Source organism: Dermacentor silvarum, chromosome 8 (genome assembly GCF_013339745.2).
Source record: "Dermacentor silvarum isolate Dsil-2018 chromosome 8, BIME_Dsil_1.4, whole genome shotgun sequence".
Classification (NCBI taxonomy): Eukaryota; Metazoa; Arthropoda; class Arachnida; order Ixodida; family Ixodidae; genus Dermacentor; species Dermacentor silvarum.
Genome location: NC_051161.1, coordinates 5,788,795 through 5,814,989, shown reverse-complemented (window position 1 = coordinate 5,814,989; position 26,195 = coordinate 5,788,795). Strand labels below are relative to the sequence as shown.

General features: G+C 49.2%; 1 protein-coding gene across 1 annotated transcript; it reads left to right on the top strand.

Moving 5' to 3' along the window:
• The first annotated feature begins 22,821 nt into the window (after positions 1-22,821).
• On the top strand, positions 22,822-25,342 carry LOC119460552 (prolyl 4-hydroxylase subunit alpha-3). Its single transcript, XM_037721485.2, has 2 exons — positions 22,822-24,206; positions 25,061-25,342. The coding sequence occupies exons 1-2, from the start codon at positions 22,888-22,890 to the stop codon at positions 25,224-25,226; spliced, it is 1,485 nt and encodes a 494-aa protein (XP_037577413.1). The 5' UTR covers positions 22,822-22,887; the 3' UTR covers positions 25,227-25,342.
• The last annotated feature ends 853 nt before the right edge of the window (positions 25,343-26,195 follow it).

Genomic DNA, 26,195 nt, shown 5'->3' with positions numbered 1-26,195 from the left:
GTGCGTCGAGCAGACGACAGCTACTCAGCCCGCGAGCTCGCATCAGCCAATGAGTGCTGCAGAAATAACCGGAGCCAACGTTTATTGGCCGGAGATTCAGAATAAGGGGACGGCAGCGCCGCCACATTTTCCGCGTTTTTTGCTTCATCCTCGAAGCTTGCTAAGGCGTCCGCTGGACCCACTCCCCCATTCCAGTACACTCTAGTGTTGTCGCGGGGAGAGAACGGGGAGGAAAGGGGGTTGGCGCGCGCTCCGCCGGGTTTCCCTCGCCTCAGATCAGTGTCGGCGACGGGAAGGCTGCGCATGGTGCGTTCCGCCGAGGAGCAGGCTGCGTTTGAGCAACGGCACCGCGAACTTGCTCTGGAAAGGGCTCGTCGTCGACATGCCCATTTTAGCGTGAGGGCTTCCGAAGCCCAGGACAAACGTCAGCGAAGAGCCGCCGACCCTGAGTTTAGGGCAAACGAAGCGGAACGCTTGCGACAGCGTCTTCTTGCCGCAAGCTTCGCTTGCCCCATTTTCTCGACAGGGGAAGGGCTGATTTTTTTTTCGAACAGTCGCAGGGGCTAAACACAGATGGCCTTCACAAAAGTGTTCAATGAGACTAAACGACCTACAGGAAAAGTAATAGTTATGCATCAAGGTCTAGTAATAGTTATGCATCAAGATCTTAGAATTAAACCCATGCATCCACGAGTTATGTTCATTAAAAAAAACTTCACTGTTCCCTCGGTGATGTCTGTACCGATGCCTATGTCATGCGGTTTATGTGAAAACGGCAATGGTATTTGCACTCGGGTGAAAAAATTTTAAAAGTTGTTCGCCCTGCGCTGGTCTTGAAGGCAGCACAATGCCACACAGCTTCTACGTAGCGTTAGATGCTACGAGGGAATGACTGGGGAACGCGGGGCGATCCCGGCGTGTCAAAAGCGCTAGATGTCACGGGGGAAGAACGCGAGAAACCTGCATGTGACGCATGCACCAAACATCTCAAAGAGCCCTGGTTGACCTTAGCACGAGAGAAGTATGCGTGCTATCGGGGCCTAATCATTTTGCTGCTGTTCACGAACGTGTGCGGACCCATGATGGCGGACTTGTTTCGTATACAGAGCAGGAATCAGTGCGTTCACTGCGGAAGCTACACAGGTACCACTGCGGTCACACAAATCTCACTCCGCGCGTTCAGCAGAGCTCTTGATATGCTATTCTTTTTAAAGGATAAACTACTTCGTGTATATATTAGAACTACAATTTGTAAACTAAAGTTCATGTCAAATTACGTATTATTTGAGCATTCTTGTGCTCCTAGTATGTGGCGTACAATGTTTTCGTCGCTATCGAGTACAAGTTATATGCTGTGGCAGCTGGTCGCTGAGCGTAGAAACCGCCTTCGATTCCTTTCACGTAGTGAATACGTCATACTTTGCGATATAAAACCATGAGACTTCATTTTACAGTGACTTCCACGACCTGCGTGCCTATATGTTTCTTTCACTTATGATGCACAATTTTTTGTTCGCGGATTCTGCTATGTACTACGTATATGAAATATGGAGTATTGAGCTGCGAAAGGGGTTGACGCTGGTCTCGTGTGCGTCGTCACCCACGTACTACCATTTAAATTGGTCACCGCTGCAATAAGAAGAAAAAAATGTCACAGTTTCGCCCTAAGGGCGAAGCAATGAATGCGATAGCAACACAGCAATGTCATACGAAGTAAGGTGAGCGGCTTTGGTAGCAATATGAATTGTAGTAAACATGAGCTGATTAAGTAAGCAGGTGTGCTGCGGCGTAAGTAGACCGACATGAAGAGAGACTCGATGACCACGAGAAGGCGCATGTGAAACGGTGGTGTTGATGAGAAGCGCTTCCCGTGGGCAGCGCGTGCGAAGGGACACACCTGTAGCGCTGCACTGCCGATCCGGGCAGCATTGCGTGTGTAGCGTGCGTTGGAAAATGTGGCCCGACTATTACGAACTGAATGAACAAGCGTGGTGTGAGCGCGCACAAACAAACATGAATAGATCACACTGAATGACTGCAGACAACGACTGTCAAAACGCTGGCAGCAAGCATACGCCGCAACGGGCGAAGGTACGTGCGGTCTATCGCTTCAACGGAAACTGAGCGGCGAATGCACTTAAAGGTCAGAGCCGTGTGGAGATAAGAGACGGTGCGAGCGAGCGACGAGCGCGGTTGTTGGCAGAGAAGTGCGCCCCCCCCCCCCCCCCCCCTTGCTCCCTCCGGCGCTGGCTTCCTGCTTCCTTGCTTGCGCGTGGGAGATTGAGTGCGTTCGCTCTCCGTGATAGCGCGCGTCTCCGCACGCTTCCTCTCGGGCATACGGCGCGCGGCGAAGATTTTATCTATAGGGAACGTCACGGCGACGGCGACGGCGACGGCGACGACGACGCCGACGGCAGAAATCCGGTTCAAGTGTCCATATAATTGCTATCGCAATAAAAGTAAAGTGCACAGTCGTCCCGCCCCGCATTGGGATGTCACTAGAGAGAGAGAGAGAATAAACTTTAATCCAAAGAGCACGCGAGCTGCACTGGACGTCTGCATCTGAATTACCCTGTGCATCACTCAGCTGGTGAGCGACATAGAACCCTACCAAATTTTTCCATATGAAATCTGGTGATGCCAAGAAAAGGCTTCTGGATGCTGGCGTGCTTTCTGTAAAGGACTACCCTTGGCTCGCCGTCGACCCGGTGAGGCGAGAGCTTCGACTGAAGCTACACTGGGTAGCTTTCGACGCATTCTTGGCGGCATTCTTGCTCTTAATTGTCCATACAAATCTTTCGTCTGCTCTAGTCGAGATAAATAGCCGCATCGAAATACTGTGTCTTAAAATTTGTCTTCCCTCTTGTACCAAAATACTGATTGCATGCTGTCGGGCACCGGACACAGATGATGATTTTATTACAGACCTTCACTTTCTACTTCAAGACTTGCTATCTCGAAATCCTTAGGTCAACCTAGCTTACACGTATCTTGTGGAGATTTTAACTACGAGAACATCGACAGGGAGACTTTGACGGTGTCGTCGTGCCCTTCTAAAGATTTCCTCGAACTGGTCCTTACTTTCAACCTTTTTCAACCAGTTCATGAGCCAACCCGATGCTCTAATATTCTTGACCCCATTCTTGTTTCCAGTCCAGAATTGATCCAGCCCCTTTCGTGCTCCAGTTTACTGAGTGGTCACCGTCTCTTGTTCTTTGACCTAATCATTGAAATCGCCACTCACCAGCCGTCTGTCAAATACATCCGTGATTACCGTAAAGCTGACTTCGCGAGCATTAATTCCGATCTAGAACAATTTTTCTCCACCTTTCTCCTATCTACACTCACGAGATCCGTAAAGGAGAGCTGGTGCCTTTTTAAACACAATCTCTTATCACTCATTGACGCTTACGTCCCACTTATTTCCATCCGCAGCGACGCCGCAAAAGCATGGTATTCAAATGCGCTTCGTAAACTATCACGAAAACGCCTCTTCCGTAAAGCCAAGAACTCCGCATCTGTGAAATGGGATAAATTCTTCGCCAGCCTTCGCGAATACACTCAGTTATTACGGCCACCCGGAAGGATGACCGTGGGTACTGCTCAGAAATCTCATCGACCCCAATCAAACCAAAGCAACGAGCAGCAAAACCCTTCAAAAATATTGAGACAGACACCTGCGACTGATGCGGCCATAATACAGCAGCTAAAAGACGCTTACATAGGTACAGGTCCCAAACCAACTTCCATAGATTATCCGCATGCGGAGCCTTCGGAATTAGACAAAGACATCACACCACATGAAGTTAGAGCGGCACTGCATCGAATAGTACGCAACACCGCCCCGGGAGCAGACAGAATACAGTACCGGCTTTTAAAAAACCTCGACGACAGATCGATAAAACAACTTACAGATTATTTTCAGTACCACTGGCTAGAGGGCACGCTGCCGCAAGAATGGCGGCACGCCGATATTACAATGATGCCAAAACCAGGCAAGAAGCGCTCTCTAAATCAACTGAGACCCATCTCGCTCACATCATGCATAGGAAAGTTATTTGAAAACGTCGTCCTGGCAAGGCTTCAGCCGTACCTCGAAGAGCAAGCCTTATTGCCGTACGCAATGTTCGGTTTTCGACTGGGGCTATCCACTCAAAACGCACTACTGCAAATTAAGGAAGAGCTAATTGACCATATCAGCACTCAACAAAGCGTTGAGTTAGACCTAAAAGGCGCGTTTGATAACGTAGCTCACGACCTCATACTCACCAATCTAGCGGCAACAAAGTGTGGCCGACGACTATGCAATTACGTCCGGGCGTTTCTTTAAGATCGCACTGCGACTATAGGTATAGGAAATATACGTTCGGACTCCATCCCTCTTGCGGGAAAAGGCACGCCACAAGGGTCAGTGCTTTCCCCGTACTTTTTAACATAGCTATGAGCAGACTACCTGCACTACTAGATGCCATACCGCGAATTAGGCATGCGCTTTATGGCATCACCATCTGGGCCACCAGTGGCTGAGATGGTGAAATACAGGACGCACTACAAGCAGCAGCTGATGTCACCCAGAAATATGCACGAGCAGGGGGACTTACGTGCGCAGCTCAAAAGTAGGAACTGCTTATAGTAAAAAAACTCCAAAGGAAATATCACCTACCGCCTGACATCAAGGTGACTATAGAGGGTGAACCTGTAAATAAGGTTAACAAATTACGTTTACTGGGACTCCACGTTCAAGCCAATGCGAAAGCGACATATACCCTGACGCTACTGAAGAAACAGATTAATCAGGTAATGCACATGATCCGGCGGGTCACAAACCGCCGCCACGGCCTAAAGGAATCCGACGTCATGTGCATCATACACGCTTTAATCGTAAGCCGCATTACCTATCACGCACCTTACCACCGACTCCCCCAAAACCAAACAAACCAGCTAGACACACTCATACGAACAGCGGTGAAAACGGCGACAGGCCTTCCTATCTACACCTCAACAGCCAGACTATTGGAAAGCATGGTTGCACGAACGAAAAAGAAAGACTTGGTAAGAAAAGTAGGAAACAATAGGTTCAGCGCCTGACATATCATTTCCTACTTTTCTTACCAAGTCTTTCTTTTCCGTTCGCGCAACCATGCTTTTCTCAGATGTCAACCAACTCGCCCAGCAACAAGTTCTACTCAGCCAGACTATTACAGCTTGGTTTGCATAACACCATGACCGAATTAATCGAAGCCCAGAAAGTCGGTCAGATCGAACGACTGAAACGTGCATCGACAAGAAGGCACGTACTCAGACAATTACGTTACCCAACATTAGAGCCCCATTTCATTAACATGCATCTCATGTGAACTCTTCGAGAATATACTCTACTCACATATTGCGAATCACTTCGATCAAAACTCTGTCTTCGTTCCCAAACAGCATGTTTGCAGGGCTGGCTTCTCGTGCGAAATGAAACTTTTTGAGTTTACAACCGATCTTCACCTAAACCTAGATTAGTTTCAAACAGACGTCATTTATTTAAATTTCTCAAAAGCATTTGATCGCGTTCCTCACCAACGTGTAATCTGAAAACTTGCATGCCTGTACTCGACCCTCTAGTCTATCCTGGATTCGCTGCTTTTTCACTAATCGCTCACAGTTTACCGTCATCGCCAGTCTTGCGTCTGAAACTGCTGCAGTAATCTCTGGAGCACACCAGGGCTGTTCTGGCTCCGCTTATCTTTCTAATTTTCATCAACGACCTGCCTTCTGAGATTTCGTCACCCGTCCACGTTGTTGCGGACGATTGTGTCATTTATCGCCGCATCTCCGATAACACTGACCTAAACCAATATACACCTGAACCGCGAATACACTTTGCGTCTATTCGCGGGCTTCTTTCACGCTCGGAAAAACTTTTATGTAGCACATATTGAGCAACAGCAAGCTTTATCTGGAGTTTTTCATGTTGCTCTACAATTTTCTCATTCAAACTTTCCCCTTAAGTATAATGTTTGGAAAATTGATTAATTATTAAGACTAATTATGTAATTAGGCGGAATGCAAAAATGATCTGAGTACTTCCAAGCGACGGCAAACAACATTAGCTTGGTGCTGTCCAGCTACGTGGCATTTGCATATTTTTAAATCTTGGTGCATGATAGTTGCGACACCCTGCATAGTCTTTAATGCAACAAGGCCAGGCAAAGAATGCATAATGTTGCCTGGTATAAATTTGCGGAATGAACAATTGCACATTATTAAGATGCTTTCGTCAATGTATAATGCCATGTACCACGTTATAGAAAACAAAAGGTCTGATTTAATAAGTCTTGATTTTAGATGTGCGAGTTGAGGTATACTTTAATGCGCTAGACTATGATTGCCAGAATGGGAAATGTGGTGCTTAAATAGATATCAATTTATTCTGGAAGCGTTCAAAGAGGTCAGAATTAGACTTGCACGTTGCCTCCCAAACTACAGAAGCATACTCTAGCAGTGGAAGGCACACAGCAGAATACAATATCAGAAAGGCAGCAGGCGGGTGGAAATCATGCAATATGCGACAATTACAAGAGCACGAAGGGCACGTTATTTCGCATATTTATCGTGTGAAGCGAAGCTTAGTGTTTTGTCGAAGTACACACCAAGATGTTTCTTTCATTTCATCAAACCTGGACAGTGGTGCAGCACGACGGTTGTATGAATTGCACATGGTGTGTTTCCCGCGTATAACTTAATACTATAGTTTTTGGAAGCATTTAATAGTAGCTTATTGTATCTCCATTAGTTAGAGAGTGAACAAATGTCTTTTTGGAGTTAATGCAGTCGTGAACACTGCTGAGAGTGTTACATAGCTTTAAGTCGTCAGCATATAGAAGAGTGTTGAATTGCTGACAAAATGTCATTTATGAACAGTAGGAAGAGGGCCAAGGACAGATCCTCGAGGAACTCCGCTAGTGACCTCGTACGTAACGGAACTCTGCCCATTAATGCCAACGAAGCACGATATATTGCCTAATTTGATACCAGGGCAGTGATCCAAGAAGGTATGTCCATTTGCGCGAGCTTTGTTATGAGGAGCTTATGGCAAAATATATCAAGTGCTTTACTTATGCCAAAGTAAACAGCCTCTTTTGGCCCCTATTATGTATCACACTGGAAGCATGGGCCCTAAGTGTGACCGCGTTTTTTGTGGAGGGCCCTGATTCAAAGCCATGCTCTGCATATAAAGCTATGTGTGCCAGATATAAGCATGCAACTATGCGGTTTTGGCCTGGGCGAGCGTGATGGGGCTCAGGCTGTCCTGACCGCTTGTTCAGACAGTCTGAAGAAGAAAAAGAGGAGTGCTGTTCAGAGAGCTATCCGGCACCCTGCAGAGTAGACGGACTCGTGCAACGTCATGCCGGTGTTGCAGGGTGTCCCACTTGAGGGTTTTGAGGTGATCCTCGAAGGCTGGCATGAGCTTGCAACCACCGAAAATACGGGAGTAGAGGGCGGCGATATGGGCTTGTTGGTCTAGCAAAACACGGACACGAGCTGGAAACGACGACGAAGACAAGCGCTAACTATCAGTAGAGGATGCGCGATGCCCGGCGCTGAACATCATCGAGTTTGTCAGCGCGACGGGTTTGGTGCGGGGACTGCTGGGAGGTGCGCTGCGTTTATCTCAAGAGCAGAAAATTTCTTCTTTTTGTATTAGCACTCATGTTTCAACTCTGACAGAGACGCAGACAAGAGGTGGTGTATTAGCACTTATACTTGAACTCTCAGAGAGAAGCAAACGAGAGGCGTTGGCTGTTGTTGTTGTTGTTGTTGTCGTCGTCGTCGTCGTCGTCGTCGTCGCCGCCGCCGCCGCCGCCGCCGCCACCTCAAAACATGGCTCGTAGTCACAGGGGGGATTGGCCACACTGGGTTGATTGAAAAGTACGAACAACCAAAAGGGGGTAAAGGCAAATATTCAAAACAAAGCTTTAGGCAACTAAATGCTAATAGAAATTTCTAGAGGGCCTATACATAAATTTAGGATGAAATGAAAGTAATATATCCCACAGTCCATACCCTAGCAGCCAATCCTTCCTGGCGCTTCAATGAACTTGTGTATAGCAGTAATCATTGACCCATGGCTTGTGCCTAATTGACGGGCACCAAAGGACAAAGTATTTGGGGTAGTAAGCGCTAAACCCACCTTACTAGTTGGAAATAGGAGGAACATAAAACAAGGGGCTGTTCCGCCGAATGCTTGCCTCATCGTCCTCTCTTCTCTTCTGGTGAGCTGCCGTGTGCACCTCGTCCTTTACACTCAGCCACGCAGCAAGTTTTGGGCACGGCTTGGAGCCTTACACACAATAACTTGGACACAACTGCAGCAAAACACGTGGGGATGGAAACCATGGTCCAGGGAAGTCAGGTCGTCGACGCTGAGGCACATAACACACAAACAGCTTCTCTGGCGGGTGGCACTGAGTGTTGCACTCTGGTCACAGTTGGGAAAGCAGTGCAAAGGCACCTGGGCACTGAACACCGGCTGGCCGCACTGACACGCCATGCAAACAGCGAGGCTGTCTCCCCAGCGTGCATCTTCGCAGCAATGGCCCCGACGAGCAGCGGCTAGTCGACACGCTCGAGTCGCCAGAGCTCGACAAAATATCGCGTGCTGCTAAGCCGTAAATGCCCAAAGGTGGAGCAGAGGGGATTTCCTGGTCAGACATCAGTCAGAGACTATACGTGCCCACAAACTGGTAAGGCGGTAGTGCGATTGCTCGAAGCAGGGAACAGCTGCGTCTGCACCGAAGAAGCCTGTCGTCTTTTACGCGTCCAGTAGGAAAACCTGGCCTGAATGGGCAGGTCTTTGATAATAATGAGCTTGGCTGTGCTGCTCGTATTAGTTTCATTCAGTTAGACATGGCTCTGCAGAGGGTGAATTTCCGCGCATTTGGCTAATGACTGCACTGAACTCCCAGGATGTGGCGCCAACACAACAGGACATATCTCCTTGCATATCCTGTCTACTTCATCATCGTAAGAGAGTAACAATCACCATGACCTATACAGAATCTTAGTTGCAAATGATATTCTTTTCTTTTAGTGATTCTTTTTTGTTGTACTGTACCCTTTATCACTACCGCGTGTTGCTGCTATTCTTCGCTTGTTCTTTGCCTTTTTATTATGAATCTTTGTCAGCATTGTGCTTTCTGTACTTTTTTTTTTTTTTTTTTTTGTCATACGACATCTGCAACGCGCCTGTGTCCGACGTGGCTGTGTGCAACTCGGCCGTATGCTTTCGTGTCGACGTGTAAAAGTCTGTTTTTCATTTACACGAATTTATGCAAACCTACAATTTTTATTTTATGCTTGTTTTTCTTCTGTGCCCCTCCACTGTAATGCCTGAATGGGCGCTGTGGGTTTTAAATAAATAAAAAATTATGAAAAATCAATAAATGATAAAAAGAAGACAAGTGGACATTCATTCCGCCGAAACCCTGCCTCACTGCCCTCTCTTCCTTTCTCATTGGCCGCGCTGCCTTGTCCACTTCATCCTTTACACAACGTGTTTATTTCGAACGCCTATGCAGCATATCAGCATAATGCTGCAGTGGAAATGTTAACTCATTAATTAAACACATGTATTCTGCGAAGGTGCATTAGGAACTTTGTCACAGACCCCGGTGAACGAGGCGCAGACGCCGGACTAAATTCCAAAGCCAACTTATCAGCTTCCGAAAATAATCCCACGAAAGCAAGGACAATTAAGAGTGGGCCCTCTGGTGCGCCAGCGAACGCCGGTTGCTGTCCAAAGACCGAGTCAGAGCCCAGAGTTGTCAAAACACAACAAAATATATTCTTCACACAAGGCAGTTACACACACACTTGCACACTTAGGCTAGACACAACACAATACAAATCAGATGGGTATTAACAAACACAAGAAAATAACGACAAGCACTGAGAGCCCAACACGTAAAACACAAAATAAAAAGGAACACTAAGTGTCCAATCGTATTCACCAGTGTTGGTCTTGGAAGTCAGACGATCTCGGCGTAACTTGGGGGCAAATCTCGAAGAAAGAACTTCTTCCGGAAATGCAGACGCTCGATGAACTCGTCGACTAGCTTGCCGGGGAATCCCCTTCTTCCGCAGACGCTCGGTCTTCACGTTACATCACTTCACCGGTGCGGACTGAACTCCTGAATTCCTGAATTCCCGGATTCCACTAAACGATTCTCGCACGGCGGTTATATAGCTTCCACAGGCGTTCTCGAACATTCTTATCGGTGTCGTGATCTCGTAGCATTGCCAAAGCTTGGGAAGCTTCTACTCTTTTCTCGTACCTTCGACCGCCGCTGTCGGAGCCTTCTCGAGGGGGGGGGGGGGTGATGACTCATCCTGTTGGTGTATGCTCACGCGGTAGTAATGTCTGTCGACTCGCCGGGTGAGAAGGTGTCTCGGCGCGCGCGTGTGCTCTCTCTCTCTCTCCCTCTCCGGTTAACGTCGCTTCGTCGAGCCTCTTCCAGACGTTTCGGCGCCGTTGTTAGCGTTGTTGTTTGAGACGTATGCGCTGTCCGCCTCTGTTGAAGTTGCCGCGGGGCCGGCGTGTTCTTTCGCTGGCTTGCGCGACACTCGGCGCGCGCTTGGATTACGCGCTCTTTTGTGACAAACTTGGTGATGAGTTAATCTTTTCCCTGATTACAGTTTATAGCGTCACAGCCAAAAACATTTTAGTGGAAGCTGAAGAGATTTGGACAGTTTAAGTATACTGATTGCAGATTTAAAGCGCTGATGACACCTATTTTCTTTCCCCGCATATGCACTCACATCATCCGCTCTTTCAATAAACGAAGAAATGAAAAGCCAATTACGGTTTCACTGACTCAGTATCTGTTGCTGCTCACACGGGCATGGAAGCAATTCTGGTATACGCGGTTGCCTGCATAGGTCATGTGTGATGCAGGCCATTCTATGCATTGCACACGGTGCACATATTGCGAACAAATCAGTGTATGCAGTTCTGTGGCGCTGTAACGTAAAATGATTCCAAACCGTTTTGATTCTAATTTCTGCAATCAGTCTCCACGATTGGTCAAAACATTTTCGGGCCACTCCCAACTTCGCCTGTCTGTCACGCGATGTCACGAAAACCGCGATAGCTCAGCATCTGATATAACGTGTACACACTAATTATGCATGATTAAACCGCACAAAAGAAAAATAATCATTCCTGATTCGACGCATTTTCACCATTTCCCTCTGCTATTGGTCCAATGTTTTCTGGCTACGCCCTATTCACCTGTCTGTCATGCGACCTCACAAAACCGCGAAAACTCACCACGTCAAAGCGACGTGTATGCGAAAAAAATGCATTAATTTGCCGAACAAAAGTGAAAATTTTTCTGAATAGCCACAGACTGCCCCGTTCCGAAAGGAATAGAAGATGGCTGCCCGCCGATCACTCAGGCCCTCCCAACTCGCACCTGCCGGTGAGCATGTATTTGCGCATGATAAACCTTTTTGCGTGGCAGTAAAACGTTATCGAGCCCTTTCGGCATGCATACGACATCGCTCTGCCAACTCTTCCTTGCTGAGGATCCGTTTTAGCAGCATTCTTATCCTTCCGTTCCACGCCGCCGCGATTTTCGACCAGCCACCGCAAGCTAAGGCGAAGCGGACCAATCGGAGAAGCCGGCACCACCCTCTTCATGCGGTTATCTAATTTCGCTGTGCTGGCTCGGCCCCATCAAAACCCTCTCCACAAGAGCGTGCTCCTCGCCTCTTGTCAGCCAATTAGATAAGAAAAACCGCTGAGTGTAGACAATGTTATTAGCTTTGAAAGCGAACAAAGTTGACCTCCTATAAACGAGGAGAGTGTTTGATTGGGTAGTTCAGACAACGCTGCGGGTCACCGCCCGATGCTTGCGTCGGTGGTTACGTAAATTTGACATCAGGAGTTTGGAATCAAAACAGTTTGGAATCATTTGACGTTACAGCGCCCCTGAAGTACAAGAACACATAGACTCAAACATGGCAGTGCTGCGTCATGTTTCCTTCAGTGCGTCAGTGTTCCTGGGTGCTGCACGAGCGATTTATCACCAACTAGCCCATAAGACCGCCTGTACTTGAAAGAAGTGAGTGAAGGAGTATACGGTGAACTTGTACTGAACTGGATCTCACATGTCGAATCGAAGAGCGCATTGACAGTTGAAACGGACGGCATGGCTGAAGATATACAGTGGGGAGCACTGTTAGGGTGAACACCTCATTAGTATTCAAGTTGTTATAACAACATACCTTCTACATCAGGAGATAAATGTGCCGAATACGACGCCTAATGATGATGCTGATAAAATAAATAATAGTCTTCTTTATTTTGTGCTAAACATCAACTGCTATATACTCGTGAATACTAATGAAGTGTTCACCCTAACAGTGCTCGCCACTGTACTTCCTATTGTTCGGCTAATAGTATCTTTCGCTTTCGAAAGTGATTTTTGCTGCTCAAAACAGCGTGAGGTAGCCCGATAAACTTGATTCACCTGAGACCACATCAATCGCACATGAAGTTCCACACGGTTCACCACACCACACGAAGTCAGGAGCGCCATATTTCAAATCGCTGCAGCACAAACAGAAGAAGAAATAAACTTTATTGAAAGGACCGGCAGTTTGGTTTTGGTGGCCTCCCGAGTCCTTGGACTCGGGCGGCATCTTCGGCTTGCCGGACGGCCCAGAGCTGGTCTTCCAGCTCCGAACTTTTCAGGGCCGCCTCCCAGCGGCGGCGACGCCGACGGAGAACGTCCCCGGCGGCCCCCGCAGCTGGGCGACGGCGGCTCGAGGCTTCCTATATTGTGGTAGCGCAAACAGAACTGAAAATTAATTTCCTTCAACAGAGTTTCTCAGCTGGGCTCGTTTGCTCGCCGGTTATGAACTCGACGGACGCGCTAGGCCTACGCTGAATGTAAACGCTATCGGCAGTAGGTGAGTACTGATTATCCAGACTCCGGACTTGGAAAGAACGTTTCAATCCGTTTCGATCGTAACAAAATATAGATACAACGAGCACAGGCGTTGCGGCAATTACAATCCGGTGCGTGCGATCTTTAGAAAACGGCCGCATTGAGACCGGCGTAATGATAGTCGGCAGGTTGGATTTGTCGGCGTCGTTCGAACTCGGCACGAATTCCACGCACGGTCGTCGGTCGTGTCGTTGTCGACCTAGCATCACAACCCTGTCTTTCAGCAACACTTTCGAGCACGTCGTGCGTCCATGCGTCCGTGCATCCATGCGTCGGCATCTCCGCATCGGCGACAATCAGGCATAGCATCAGCCGAGGCAACGGTAGTAGGCAAAATCTCCGCGCGTCACGACGCGTCAGCCTGTTAGCTACCGACGGTTTTGACGTATTTTACACGTAGGCGTGTGCCAGTGGTTGGCGTAGGCCTCGGCGTCGGCGTAACCGGTAGAACGAACGCAGAGCGCAGCGGAGATGAAAGACGGCGATAGTGGAGCGCACGGGGAGAAATCTGAGGAGGGTACAACGGAAGCATGAGGAGGAAAGCGGAGGAGGAGAGTGTGGGTGAAGAGGAAAGCGGAGTGCCGTACGAGACGTGCTCCACCACCGAAGGATAAACAAGAGAGCGAAAGCGGAATGAAAGACTGCGAAAGCGAAGAGAGCGCGAGGGCGAAGGCGGAGGGCACAGCGGAGGAGGAGACTATGGTGAAATGGTGAGGACGAAAGCGGAGTATCGCACGAGAAGTGCTCCACGGCGGACCCGCTACGAGATGGCGCCATATTAGCGTGCGCCATCACCCAGTCGCCAATGACGTCATTACTAAGGCACGCGGCGAGCGCGTCCACCAATACCATATATGCAAACAAAGACTGGAGGAAGAAACGAAGCGCTTGCGGGGGCTTCGGACCCAATGCGCATGCGCTACTTCGCGTGGGCCATGGTAGTGGAGGAACCCATAGTAGTGGAGGTACCGGTCGCGGAATCCACGCGCAATCCACATAAGAGAAAAGCCGCGACAAATACACATCCGTCGAGCACGGACAGCGACATTAAGGAAATCAAATAACTGCTCGGCGGGCTTGCAACTACGGTCGCGTCGCTGAAGAAAGGGCAAGACAAACTTGCGACGACGGTAGGGACCCTCAAAGAATGTTACGACAGGATAACGCTACAAATCAACCACATGATGGAGACGATCAACAGCCACGGGGCAAGGCTCAACGCGCTAGAAATGGCAGACCACCCGTCTGTGATGTCACAGTCCAGTATCACCAAGCTACCTCACGCGTTGTCGCTCGACAGATACAGCAACAACATGGTCTCACGAAGACCACCCAACGCCAACAACAAAGATGGCAGCGCCAACTCAACCGTTTCGCCTTTGGCAATGGAATTGTAGGGGCTACGTCCGCAAAAAGGCCCCCCTGCAACAATACATTCGAGCTAAAGAAGACAAACGCCAAGTCATTCTCCTACAAGAGACAAATACCGCTACACCCTAACTATCCGGCTATGACGTGACTGCAACGACACCGCAACACAAATGCAGAGGTATCGCCACGTTGGCCAGCAACAAGCTAGCCCACATGAGACACAATATTAATCACGACCGCAGCAACTGCCAATTCATTCTCACGGAAGTCTTCCCTAGAGCAAAGAACGCCAAGAGCATATTCATCCTAAACGTTTACAGCAGCCCCAAGCACAGAGCACAAAAAATTTAGGCAAATATTCAAGCTCGCCTGCAACCGTGCCGGCGATAACTCCATGATCGTGACCGGGGACTTTAACGCCCCTAACACGGCCTGGGAATACGTCACCAGCAGGGCCAAGGGGAAGGACTTACTAAACGACGCCGATGAACTTGACCTAATGTTCATTGCGAACGCCGTATATCCCACAAGAACGGGTATCGCGGTCAACCGCGACACAACGCCGCATCTCACTTTCGTCCGCAACGTTCCAAACTATCAGTGGAACAACCTCTTCGAGGATTTCGGCAGCAATCATCACATTGTTGAGACAACGATCGACACCCCATCCAGAGAACCCAGAAAAATGAGATACGTCGACTGGGACAAGTTCCGCGAGTTCAGACACGAACACCGAACAGGCAAAGAATCGATCGAACAATGGACGACGCAACTAAATGCCGACGTCAAGGCGGCCACGAAGGAAATAGAGACAGATCTCACCGTTCAAAGCATGGACAGCCGACTGGCTCACATGCTCGAAGCCAAACAATCGCTCACCAGGAGATGGAAAGAACAAAGACACAATCGAAGGTTGAGGAAAAGAAAAAAAGTTGAGCGGACCAAGATCGCACGCTGAACAGGATCATGCACGAAGAACTCAAGAATACCACGGAAAATTACCTCATTGATCATCTCGCCGACAAGTACCTCCCGCTGGCCAAAAATGCTAGAGGCCCGACCGCATATCGCGGCAAGGCCAACCCAGAGCTAGATCAGGACTTCTCAACCGAAGAGGTACGCACGGCGCTTCAGAACCTAAACAGCAAGTCAGCGCCGGGGCCGGACGGCGTAACTAACAAGGCGCTTAGAAACCTAGACGACACCTCCATCGAAACCCTCACTGAGGAAATCAACAAAATCTGGAGGAATGGAGTACTACCTGAAGACTGGAAAACGGCCCTCATCGTGCTCATCCCAAAGCTTGGCAAGGCGCCCAACATCAATAACCTCAGACCGATCTCGCTGACATCTTGCGTCGGCAAGGTAGCCGAGCACGCGGTCCTAAACTCGAAACATCTAGAAGATATCTACCCCGCAACAATGATCGGCTTTAGACCCGGGCTGTCCACCCAAGACGCCATGAAGCTCCTCAAAAATGACATCATTGACGCAGACCATAGGCGCCCCTCCGGAACATTCCCGGGGGAACTGAGCCCCCCCCCCCCCCCACCCCCGGAAATCCGCAGCCTACCCCCCCCCCCCCCGGCCCCTAAAATGTCATTACCGGAGTTCTGTTACCCACATAATTTGAGGATTCTCGTGCGTTGCCTCCACATTTTCACTTTTGTTGTGGTTAAAAGGTTACGGCACCATTGTTGGCGCTGACGTGCACGGCTCTTAATTTATACTTTCGCTTTATTTCGGCAAATCCTGACAATGGGAGTACAAGCGCATTAGAAGCACCAGCGGCGGCTACCTCATCCGTGTTTCCTCACTTTAACATTTTTTTTTAAATTTCCGCTGAGAACACCACGCACAGACACAATAAATTTAAATATATACAAATGACAAAGTTTATTATATTTTTTAAAGAGAAGGACGTAGCCAACTAAACAGATAGCCTATACCTAGAGAATGAATATGTTGATGTATGTTCACCTCAGTTCAAGTTACTTTGCGTGCTTTTTTGATCCCGAAAAAAACCTGCAGACTTCAGTGACCCCTTCGGCAGAGTCTTCTATCAACGGCGTGTGAAAAGCATGTGAGTGATATGTGTCTCAATATTGATTCTCTTTCCAGTAGGCAATGCTAACGACTGGCGTCAAAATAAAAGAAAAAAAAAGCTCTTCCAATTCTTTACAACATTTGCGCATTAGGGATGGAAACATCGCCTCTTGCATGCAGAGGCCATAAATACGGGGTGTTTCAGCAAACACTTTCAAAAAAAAATTTTAAAGGTTGCCTGTGGCAGATAGCACAATTCTAGTTCATGAGCTGGTCTACTCGAAGATGTGGACATTACTTGCACAAAAAAATTGAAATGCATAATCGACTAATTCCGATTAATGCATAATCCGAATAATTCCGATTAATTATGCGTAATCGACTAATCACCAATTAGGTTTTTAACATATTAACTTATGGCCCGTGTTGCAATTTACAAATTCTAGCCGTGGAATTCGCAAGGCGGATGCACTAGGAACTAATTCTCAGGATGGCACCAGTTTCGAAGTATTAATTCCTGAACATTGCCAAGAAATGCATTGGCATTCCAGTTACTTTTGCGCTTACCCGCTGTGGTTGTTTAGTGGCTATGGTGTTGGACGGCTAAGCATGAGGTCGCGGGATCAAATCACGGCCACGGCGGCTGCATTTCGATGAAGCGAAATGCTTGAACACCCGTATACTTAAATTTAGGTGCACATTAAATAACCCCAGGTGGTCTAAATTATTAAAGAGTCCTCCACTACGGCGTGCCTCATAATCAGGTCGTGGTTTTGGCCCGTAAAATCCAATAATTTGCTCTTTTCATACTTTTGTGCTTTGATGCATAAAACGACGTTTTGTTGAGAAAGTGACTGGCACGCCAATGTATTTTTCCGCAAAGTTAGAGAATTAATATCTCGGCACTGGTGTCAGCCTGAGATTTAGTTCAAAGTGGATCCGCACTCCACGGCTAGAATTTGTAAATTGCTACATGGGCCATAAGGTAATTAGCTAAAAACTTATTTGGTTAATTTTGTTAATTAGTCATGTTAATGCATTTCAATTTTTTGTGCAAGTAATGCCCACCTCTTCGAGTAGACGAGCTCATGAACTAGAATTGTACTATCTGCCACAGGCCTTGACAGCCAATATTAAAAAAAAAAGACATCCAACCGAGAAGCAATCGCGTTCCGTGCGCTGATTCTGATCGGGTTCAACAGCGAATTGTCGCGCGCAGTGTACTTTCGTGCGTCGCTACTGGATGACGTCGCGGAGGTTTACGGCGGATTTCATACTCGTAATTAGAAAAATGAGGTCAAATGGTCCGGTCCCATGAAAGGCTCGTGTGGCCCTTACACGAGTCTATACGTTAGTTATAGTGGCCATATATTGTAGTAAACATTCACCTAAAATTAAATAGTAAGCATAGTGGACATAGTGGACATAGTGGACATAGTAAGCACGGACCATGTAAACCTGTAAATACCTCAATGGATGAACTCGAGAATTCGCTTTCACAACGCAAGCATTGTGAAGAACGCCGGCAGCGGGGGCGAAGGGTTCGTACAGCCGCGCGATTCACCGCAACTGTGAAAATTAGATTCTGCCTATTTTTATGTCCACTACTGACGGCCTCTGTGAGTGACCTGCGATGACCTCTGTCTCTTAACTCGGCAACACTAGGGGCGCAGAAAGACAACCCGGCAAGGAAGACAGCGCGCATGAAGTTAGCAGCCATCCCTGGTCGCCATTTATCATTGCACCCACCAATGATTACCAACAATTAGATATGGCACGCGGGCCCCATAAGCGTCAGCCGCGCAACGTCATTCACAGCTATACGGCAGGGCTAGAGGAGAAGACGCGTGCTCTCCTTCCCATTCGCGTTTGATTACGTGACCTACAACAAACCCGAATATTGAGCGCCTATGAAATAATGCCCATCAAGCCGCCAATCTTTTCGGCTCACTGTTACGTGCTTTCTCCCGCACCCACAGGGTATGGGCCGCTCATGCGGCTTTTGGATTTAATGCGGAACATCACGGCGACGACAACCGTGACAATTTCCCTGAAATGTCGATATAGAAATTTCCCTGAAAAGCTAGAAATAGAAAATTGTTTGCAGAGGGTATATATATATATATATATATATATATATATATATATATCGGAGTGCATCACTCCGACGAAAGCCGGTCCTCCGGCCGAAACGTCAGTCAGTAAACATGCCACATAGTCTTTTTTTTTCCTTTTTTTAATATGCCTTCGGGTCTGGCGCGAAACCCTTCATCTTGTATGAACATATATATATATATATATATATATATATATATATATATATATATGTAGGTTTCGGAAAGCTGGTCGGGCCCCAGCCCCCCCCCCCCCCCCAACCCCCGGAAAAATGAAAAGTTGCCGCCTATGACGCAGACACGAGAGACGCGAGAGTAATCCTAGGGCTAGACCTCGAAAAGGCCTTCGATAATTTATCGCATGACTACATACTCGACACAATCTCCAACCTCAACCTCGGCACTAGACTCCACGCTTATACAAAATCGTTCCTGAGCGACAGAACGGCCACCCTCCGTCTAGGAGAAATCAAGTCCCAGAAATACAAACTAGGCAGCAAGGGCACCCCGCAAGGCTCTGTCATCTCTCCGACGTTTTATTGCGATAGCAATTATATGGACACTCAAAAGCAGATTTCTGCCGTCGGCGTCGCCGTCGCCGTCGCCGTGAGGTTCCGTATGACGTCAATGGAGATGCAATCGTCGCCGCGCGCCGCCGAACGCTGTATGTGCGAGTGAAAGGGTGCGAGGGGCGCGCGCTTTCACGGGGAGTGAACGCACGGCGGAGAACTAACGCGCGTTCTGCGCCGTGCTCCTTAAGGGCTGCAGAAGTAGGCGTCTCTTTTCTCCTTTACAATCACCATATATGTAGAGCAAACGCGCCTTCTTCCGACGCGCGAGAGGCCGTGGGGGAGGGGGGGGAGGGGGAGGGAGGCGGCGTTTAGCTGCGGCACCAAGTGCCTATTTATATCAGAGGCTCTGGCAACAGTCACCAACGCCGCACGCATTTTCAGCGAACGCGGGCAAAACGCCGACGGCGTCGACAACAGTTCTGCGTGTTGCCGATGCTGCTGCATGTCCAAGTTTATACAGCTGATAAAGCTAATATCATTACTCCGTATAGCTCTCTACAAGTTTGCTATCGCAATTGATGCTTCGCCTTTCAGGTGAAACTGCGACAACTTTTTTTAACCTTGCGCTAGCCGGCCTAGGCACGAGACTGGATCAAATCGAGAACGTCAAATACACATATACGCAGATGACGTAACGCTCTGGATCCCCGGAGGTAGCCTGGGATCAATTGAGAACGCTCTACAGCAAGCGATCGACACTATCGAGGAATACCTCGCTCCCACGGGTCTGCGATGTTCGCCCACTAAGTCGGAGCTCCTCGTCTATAAGCCATCGAGAAGTGGTCCCAAGCGAAAGAGCGAAATCAGAGACACACACGCCATTACTCTCAGAACAAAAGACGGAGGAACCATTCCGCACGTCAGCAAAATCAGAGTTCTCGGCATGCTCATTGAGAGCAACGGCTCTAACGCCGCGACAATGGTGAAGATCGCCACAAAGTCGGATAACGCCATGAATCTCATACGACGCGTAGCAAACAGACAACACGGCCTTAAGGAAGAAAATCTCCTCAAGCTCACAAACGCCTTCGCACTATGCCACTTCACCTACGAGGCGGCCATGCACAGATGGAAGGTAGCGGAGAAGGACAAACTCAATGCGCAACTGAGGAAGCTAGTCAAACTAGCACTGGGAATCCCCAAGAGCACCGCGACAGAGCTCCTGCTGCAACTGGGGGTACACAACACACTTGAAGAAATCGCCGAAGCTCAAGAACGGGCTCAACTGACAAGACTCTCTGGAACCAAACCGGGTCGAGAAATCCTAGCCAAACTAGGCCATGACACCACAGCAATCGAGAATCTATATGAAAATGTTCCGACGGACACACGCAACTCCTACACGGTTCGCCCACTCCCGCGCAACATGAACCCCGCGCACCATCAACCCAGAAGGCTGGCACGCGGATCGTTCCTCCTGCGCGAAATACGTGATAAGAAGATCCAAGCCTGTTTCGTAGACGCAGCACAGTACCTGTCCAGGCAGGCCTTCGTTGCCACCACGGTCAATAAGCAAGGTCAAGTCACAAACGCTCTCACTGTCAAGACCCACAAGTCCGAGATAGCAGAACAGGTCGCCATCGCACTCGCGCTCACAGACCCGACCACCATCCACGTCTACAGCGATTCACGCTCGGCCGTCAAAGCCTTTCAGAAAGGCGCCGTTGCAAGACAAAAACTACATATAATCAATACATCCGCACCGCTGCAGCATCACACCATCTGCTGGTTCCCGGCACACCTCGGAGAGATCGAGGACGCCCCTCCCAATCTCAACGAGATGGCTCACAGGAGCGCGCCAGACCTAACCCTCCGCGACCCCACCTATTATGGTCGTGACCATCCCCGCGAGAATCGGGACCCTCCCTCCACATACAACGAGGTCACAAAGCACTTTTATCTAGACCGCAGAATGTACTGCACACCTCACAATAAGCTCACCAGGCCTCAAGCCATCACCTTCAGATTGCTTCAAACCAACACGTACCCCACGCAGAACAGACTACATCACTACATGCCTGAGCTATACACAACATCAAATTGCGAAAATTGCCTTAGAACACTAGACGTACATCACTTGCTCTGGCCATGTGGTCGGACCCACGCAAACAAGAGTCAAGAATCCGCCAAGCTACAAGAAGCACTACGCAGCACGGACCTGGCGGAACAGCTCTGGGCCGTCCAGCGAGCCCACGATGCGGCCAGGGAGCTAAAACTCCCTGTCTCAACGTGGGAGTAGCCCGCTCTATGGGGCCTTGCGCCCCGTAGCCCGCAGGACCTTACAATAAAGTTATTCCATCCAATCCCATCCCATCACCCAGTCGCCAATGACGTCATTACTAAGGCACGCGGCGAGCGCGTCCACCAATACCATATATGGAAACACAGCTTGGAGGAAGAAACAAAGCGCTTGCGGGGGCTTCGGACCCAATGCGCATGCGCTACTTCGCGTGGGCCGCCGCCGCTAGAGAATGTGCTCCGCGCGAGCCACGCGTTCACGCTTTCTTTCTGAACAATGAGCGAGGCAACCGGTGGAAATGCTTCATCTGCCGCTGCTGCTAAACGAGCTGCCCCAGCAGAGGCTCAGCACCGCCGCCGAGAGAACCCTCTCAGATTCAAATTCTTTGCCTCAGTACATCGCGAATTCAAAACACCTAAACAGCCGCGCTCAAATTCGCCGCTCAAATCACCGGTTATTTTTTTTTTTTTTTGCGCCTGTGTTTTTACGTGGCGTGGGAGTCGGAAGCTTAATAAATCTTAAAATGAATTAATCTGTAGTTAGCCATTCTATTCAGCTTCGTCATTTAAAACAGTAAGCCTTGCTGTTTAATCGAGAAAATTATTACAGCGAATCTGTTTATGGCTAGGGCTCCGTGGATTTTTCATGTACGTAAGCAAAACTGAGGTCCCGCGTGAACTCGCTCGTGCCACTGCTCGCACGTTCGTCGTCGTCTTCCACAGCTGGATCGTCGACGCGCCTCGGATATGCATTTTGAGTGGAATAGTTATCAATAGGTACCATTTTGAAAATCAGTAGACTCCCAGGTAGATAATAAAGGTTTCTCAAAAATGTGCCGCTGTGCGAATCGCATCGCCCTCCCTTTGTCGGCGCTTGCATATCTAGTTTCCTATCGCTCGCCCCCCGTGGTGGCGGTATATAAACAAACCAGAAAGACAAGTTGCCGTTCTCCATCTGTCGTCGTAATATTCTGGACTCCCGAGGAGCAACGCGCCTATGAAGAGCGACGTCGAGAACAGATGCGAGAGTGCAATCGGCGTCGGCGGGCCTCAAACACCAATTGTCCACCGATCAAAACAAATGATGACCACCGATCAAGACAACAAATGTGTGCGCGTACCTTTCGTCATGACGGCCACCGATCAAGACAATAAATATGTTCGTACCTTTGTTCAAAATTCTACGTCACCTCTGCGTCGTGCGCTGCACAGCTTCGCTGGTCATCCACCTTCACAGAGGGCAATGGCTCATGATTTTACGAATGGTTAACCATTCTTGCGATAATAATAGTTGGCTAATTAATAGCTCTTTCCTCATTCCATGAAACCACTGAATTGAGAAAATTATTTTTATGTGATTAGTTTTGTGACTATAATCGTTGGATATTTGACATATGATTGATCATAATGAGCGGCGCATCTCCATACAGTGTTTTCATATGAGCGTCCTCCAAAAACCGAGGAACAATCGGGCTGCCCCCAACAGACGGTTCGCGGAAGAGGAAGAAGAAGGCGTTCTCGTTCCAAAGCGCCGTCGCCTTGAGGATGTCCACTAACGTTGCGGGAGCCGTGGCAGCGGTCGCCCTCTGGGTCGCCATCTTCCTGCTACGGGTGCAGCCTTGCCAGGCGCGCATCCCGCCCAACTATGTCAGCTCGCGGCGCGACGACCCGCACTTCGGCCGCGCGTACCGGGAGGTGAGCCGCTGGTTCTGGCGCTACATCGATGCCGAGCGCGGCCGGCTCGACTCGATCCGACGCCAGCTGGACAGGCTCGAGGTGGCGCAGCGTTCGTACGATGGCGTCGACCCCGAGCAGTACCTGGGACTGCCCATGAACGCGTTCCTGCTCATCAAGCGGCTCGCCAGGGACTACATACAGGTGCTCGAGGAGGCAAAGGACGACACCAATTCCAAGCTGCTGCTCGCCATGCGGCCAGGAGGCAAGAGGGCCAGGCGATACCGGTTTCCGAGCAAGAAGGACGTCTCCAAGGCGGCTCGTGCCGTGCTTGAGTTTCAGAGAAACCAGGGCTACTCTGCCAAGCAGATAGCCGACGGTCTAGCCGCCGAGCCGGACTCACCCCTGTACAACTTCCAGATGACTGCGAGAGACTGCTTCCACCTCGGCGTGGCCGCCAGTGAAGCTGCGGACGCCGAGAGCACCAAGGAGTGGATGCTCGAAGCACTCGACCGAGCCGCTGACGGCACGGTGGATGCCGCCGCCGCCAAGGAGTACCTTGCCTACGGCTACTTCCTGGAAGGCGACTACCAAAGTGCCGCCGAGACGAACAACCAGCTGCTCGAGGAGGACCCCAGCAACATGAGGGCGTTTCTCAACATGGAGTTCTACCAGGAAGGCGGGCCGGGTCACTGCTACGCCTCGCCTGCCACGCTTCTCGAGATGACGCTGTTCAAAAGACTCACGCATCCTGCACAAACGGAGAAAACCTGCACGCGGCTTAGAACTGCGTTGCCAAACAACTACGAAGGGCACGTGTACCGGGAGCAAGTGGTCCGGGAGCCGACTACGATCGTCTTCCACAACGTTCTGTCATCTAAGGAAACGTCTGTGCTGCAGCGCGTCAGCTCTGCCGATGGTGTCGTGGTCAGCGTGACCGCCTACCGCACTCTCCGAGAGCTGGCCCGAAGGCTGGAGGAAGTGGCGGACATGAAAGTGCTCGGCTCGAAGATACCTTGGAAACAGCTGGTCTCATACTGCCAAGAACACACGTGGCTAAACCCGGGAAACAACCTTCATTCGAAGCCATTTGCCACGTGGTGGCTGTTCACCGGCCCCGGAGTTCTCGGCGGACTGGACAGGTCTCTCTTCCCGCAGGTCATCCTAGACTCTGGGATGGCGCTGTTGCGGTAAGTTGTCCCACGCGACATCGCAAAGGAAACTACAGCAAAAATTCGGCACCCACTGCTTGCGTCTTCATTTCACATCGCAGCTCAACGCTAGCCTGTAGGTGTCGCGCACGAAACAATTGAAATCGAACACTGAAACGGTAGACTTATGGCCTTCTCGCAATAAAACAGCTTTGCAGTAAACTACTCGTACTTCCAAGATGTTAAGTGACCGTACAAGAAAGCAGCAACATAAGAGAAAAGTGCCGTGTACCGTGTACAGTACATACATGAAGGAGCATGTTTTCAAAAACTTGCATGACGTGCAGTTGATGTGACAGTGTATGTAAAATGGTAAACGATGATCTCAACTTTTCACAACTATACAGGTAGGTCTTATTCTTGATGAGCTTACACTGCCATCACTAACTTAGGTTTTGGACGCAGCGGATACGGCACAGAATCTCCACACTTACCTAAGCTGACCCAGTCATCATAGCCGCAGTAAAACAAAGCTTTTGGTGAAGCAGCGCATTTGAAAAAAAAAAACGTTCACACAAACATGGAATATGAGGATAGGTGCTGAACTGCAGCTATTGAACTGAACTGCCAAAAATCATAGATCACCAACTAGCCCGTCAGTGCCTATTAAAACAAAGTTGTTGAACTCGCGCTGCAACGTCATTTAAATTTTGTCACGGTCCGGCATCATTTCCTTGTACTGGCAACTGCCTCTCTAAGACAGGGTTCACACAATCGCTTCTGGTGGAGGTGAAAACTTTATTCTATGACATGGTTTGTCAGGCCGTCGTCCGTGCACATGCGGCTCTGTCGATCCGAGAACTGTGCTGACCTGTGCGCCGCCCTCGTTGCAGCTACCACGTGCTGAGCGATGGGCAGCGAGACCGCGAGCCCATCCCGTTCTCGTGCCGTAGCGGCAACGTGACCATCTTCTACAAGCGCATCATGCTTGAGGACCAGCGCGTCTTGTGTCAAGCGTCCTCCGGCGGCGCGTGCGACAGGTACGCACTGCGGCCCTGAGTCCCTGTGCGTGCGCTGTTTCGTCACAGTTTGTTGTGCGTCTTGTGAATAAAACCTTACTCAAGACTGGAACTCGCTTGTCAACTCAAATCGTAGGCTCTCACCTCCGTGTTGCTTGATGTACGCATGTTTCAGCCACATGTTTATGCTTAACCGTCATACTGGCTATACTCTGTGATCTATTGTATTTTCAACTCTTAAACAAAGTGCCGGTGGTGATGTGCAGGCACCTACTTAAATAAGCAGAGTTCGTCACTGCGTCATTTCTTTCAGGTAGCATGTGGGTTGAGAACTTATCAACTATGAGTGACTCTTGGTCTTCGGCTGCCGGGATCATTTCCGGTAGCCTACATACGTCGTACGCCGATGTTAACTGCTGGCAAAGAACGCCACTGAAACAATTTTTGGCAAAAGAATAAGATGTGTACCAGACGTTTACCACCGTACATAGGGGCTTTCGGAATTTATCTGCTCAGTACCAGGCTAGCTTGAAAACTATTTTACTTCCATGTGCACACCTTTCCTTTTGAAGTATGTTTCAGGGCCAGTCTCACTAGAAGTGCTGTCCTTCACAGTACAGTGCTACGTAAGTCGCTTCATTTTATTCTGTCGCTGTGTGGATGGCCAATGTTACCGCGCTTGCCAGTTGAGCTCGAAATACTGCTAACTCAAACATCACGCTCATACGACTTGGCAACGTAATAAGTGAATGCGATATCAAAATTTTAGAATATTACGCCAAGTGTAATGCTCGTAGCTTTAGTGGCAGTATCAACTGCAGTAAACATAAGTAAACACGAATGGCGTGGCTTGCGTAGACACACAAACATAACCTAACCACAAGCACAAACTAAAAAATAAAAAGTGACATCACAACCGGAAATGGCAGTGATGTCACTAACTTATGCTGCTTAGTGCGAATGTTTGAATTTCTTTCGCGTCAGGCATTTCGACCGCCACGCCAGCAGT

Excerpts from the sequence above, each read along its gene's own strand:
- LOC119460552 (XM_037721485.2), top strand. The coding sequence starts at position 22,888 with ATGTCCACTAACGTTGCGGGAGCCGTGGCAGCGGTCGCCCTCTGGGTC. Across the intron at positions 24,207-25,060 it reads TCTGGGATGGCGCTGTTGCG|CTACCACGTGCTGAGCGATG; the intron begins GTAAGTTGTCCC and ends CCCTCGTTGCAG.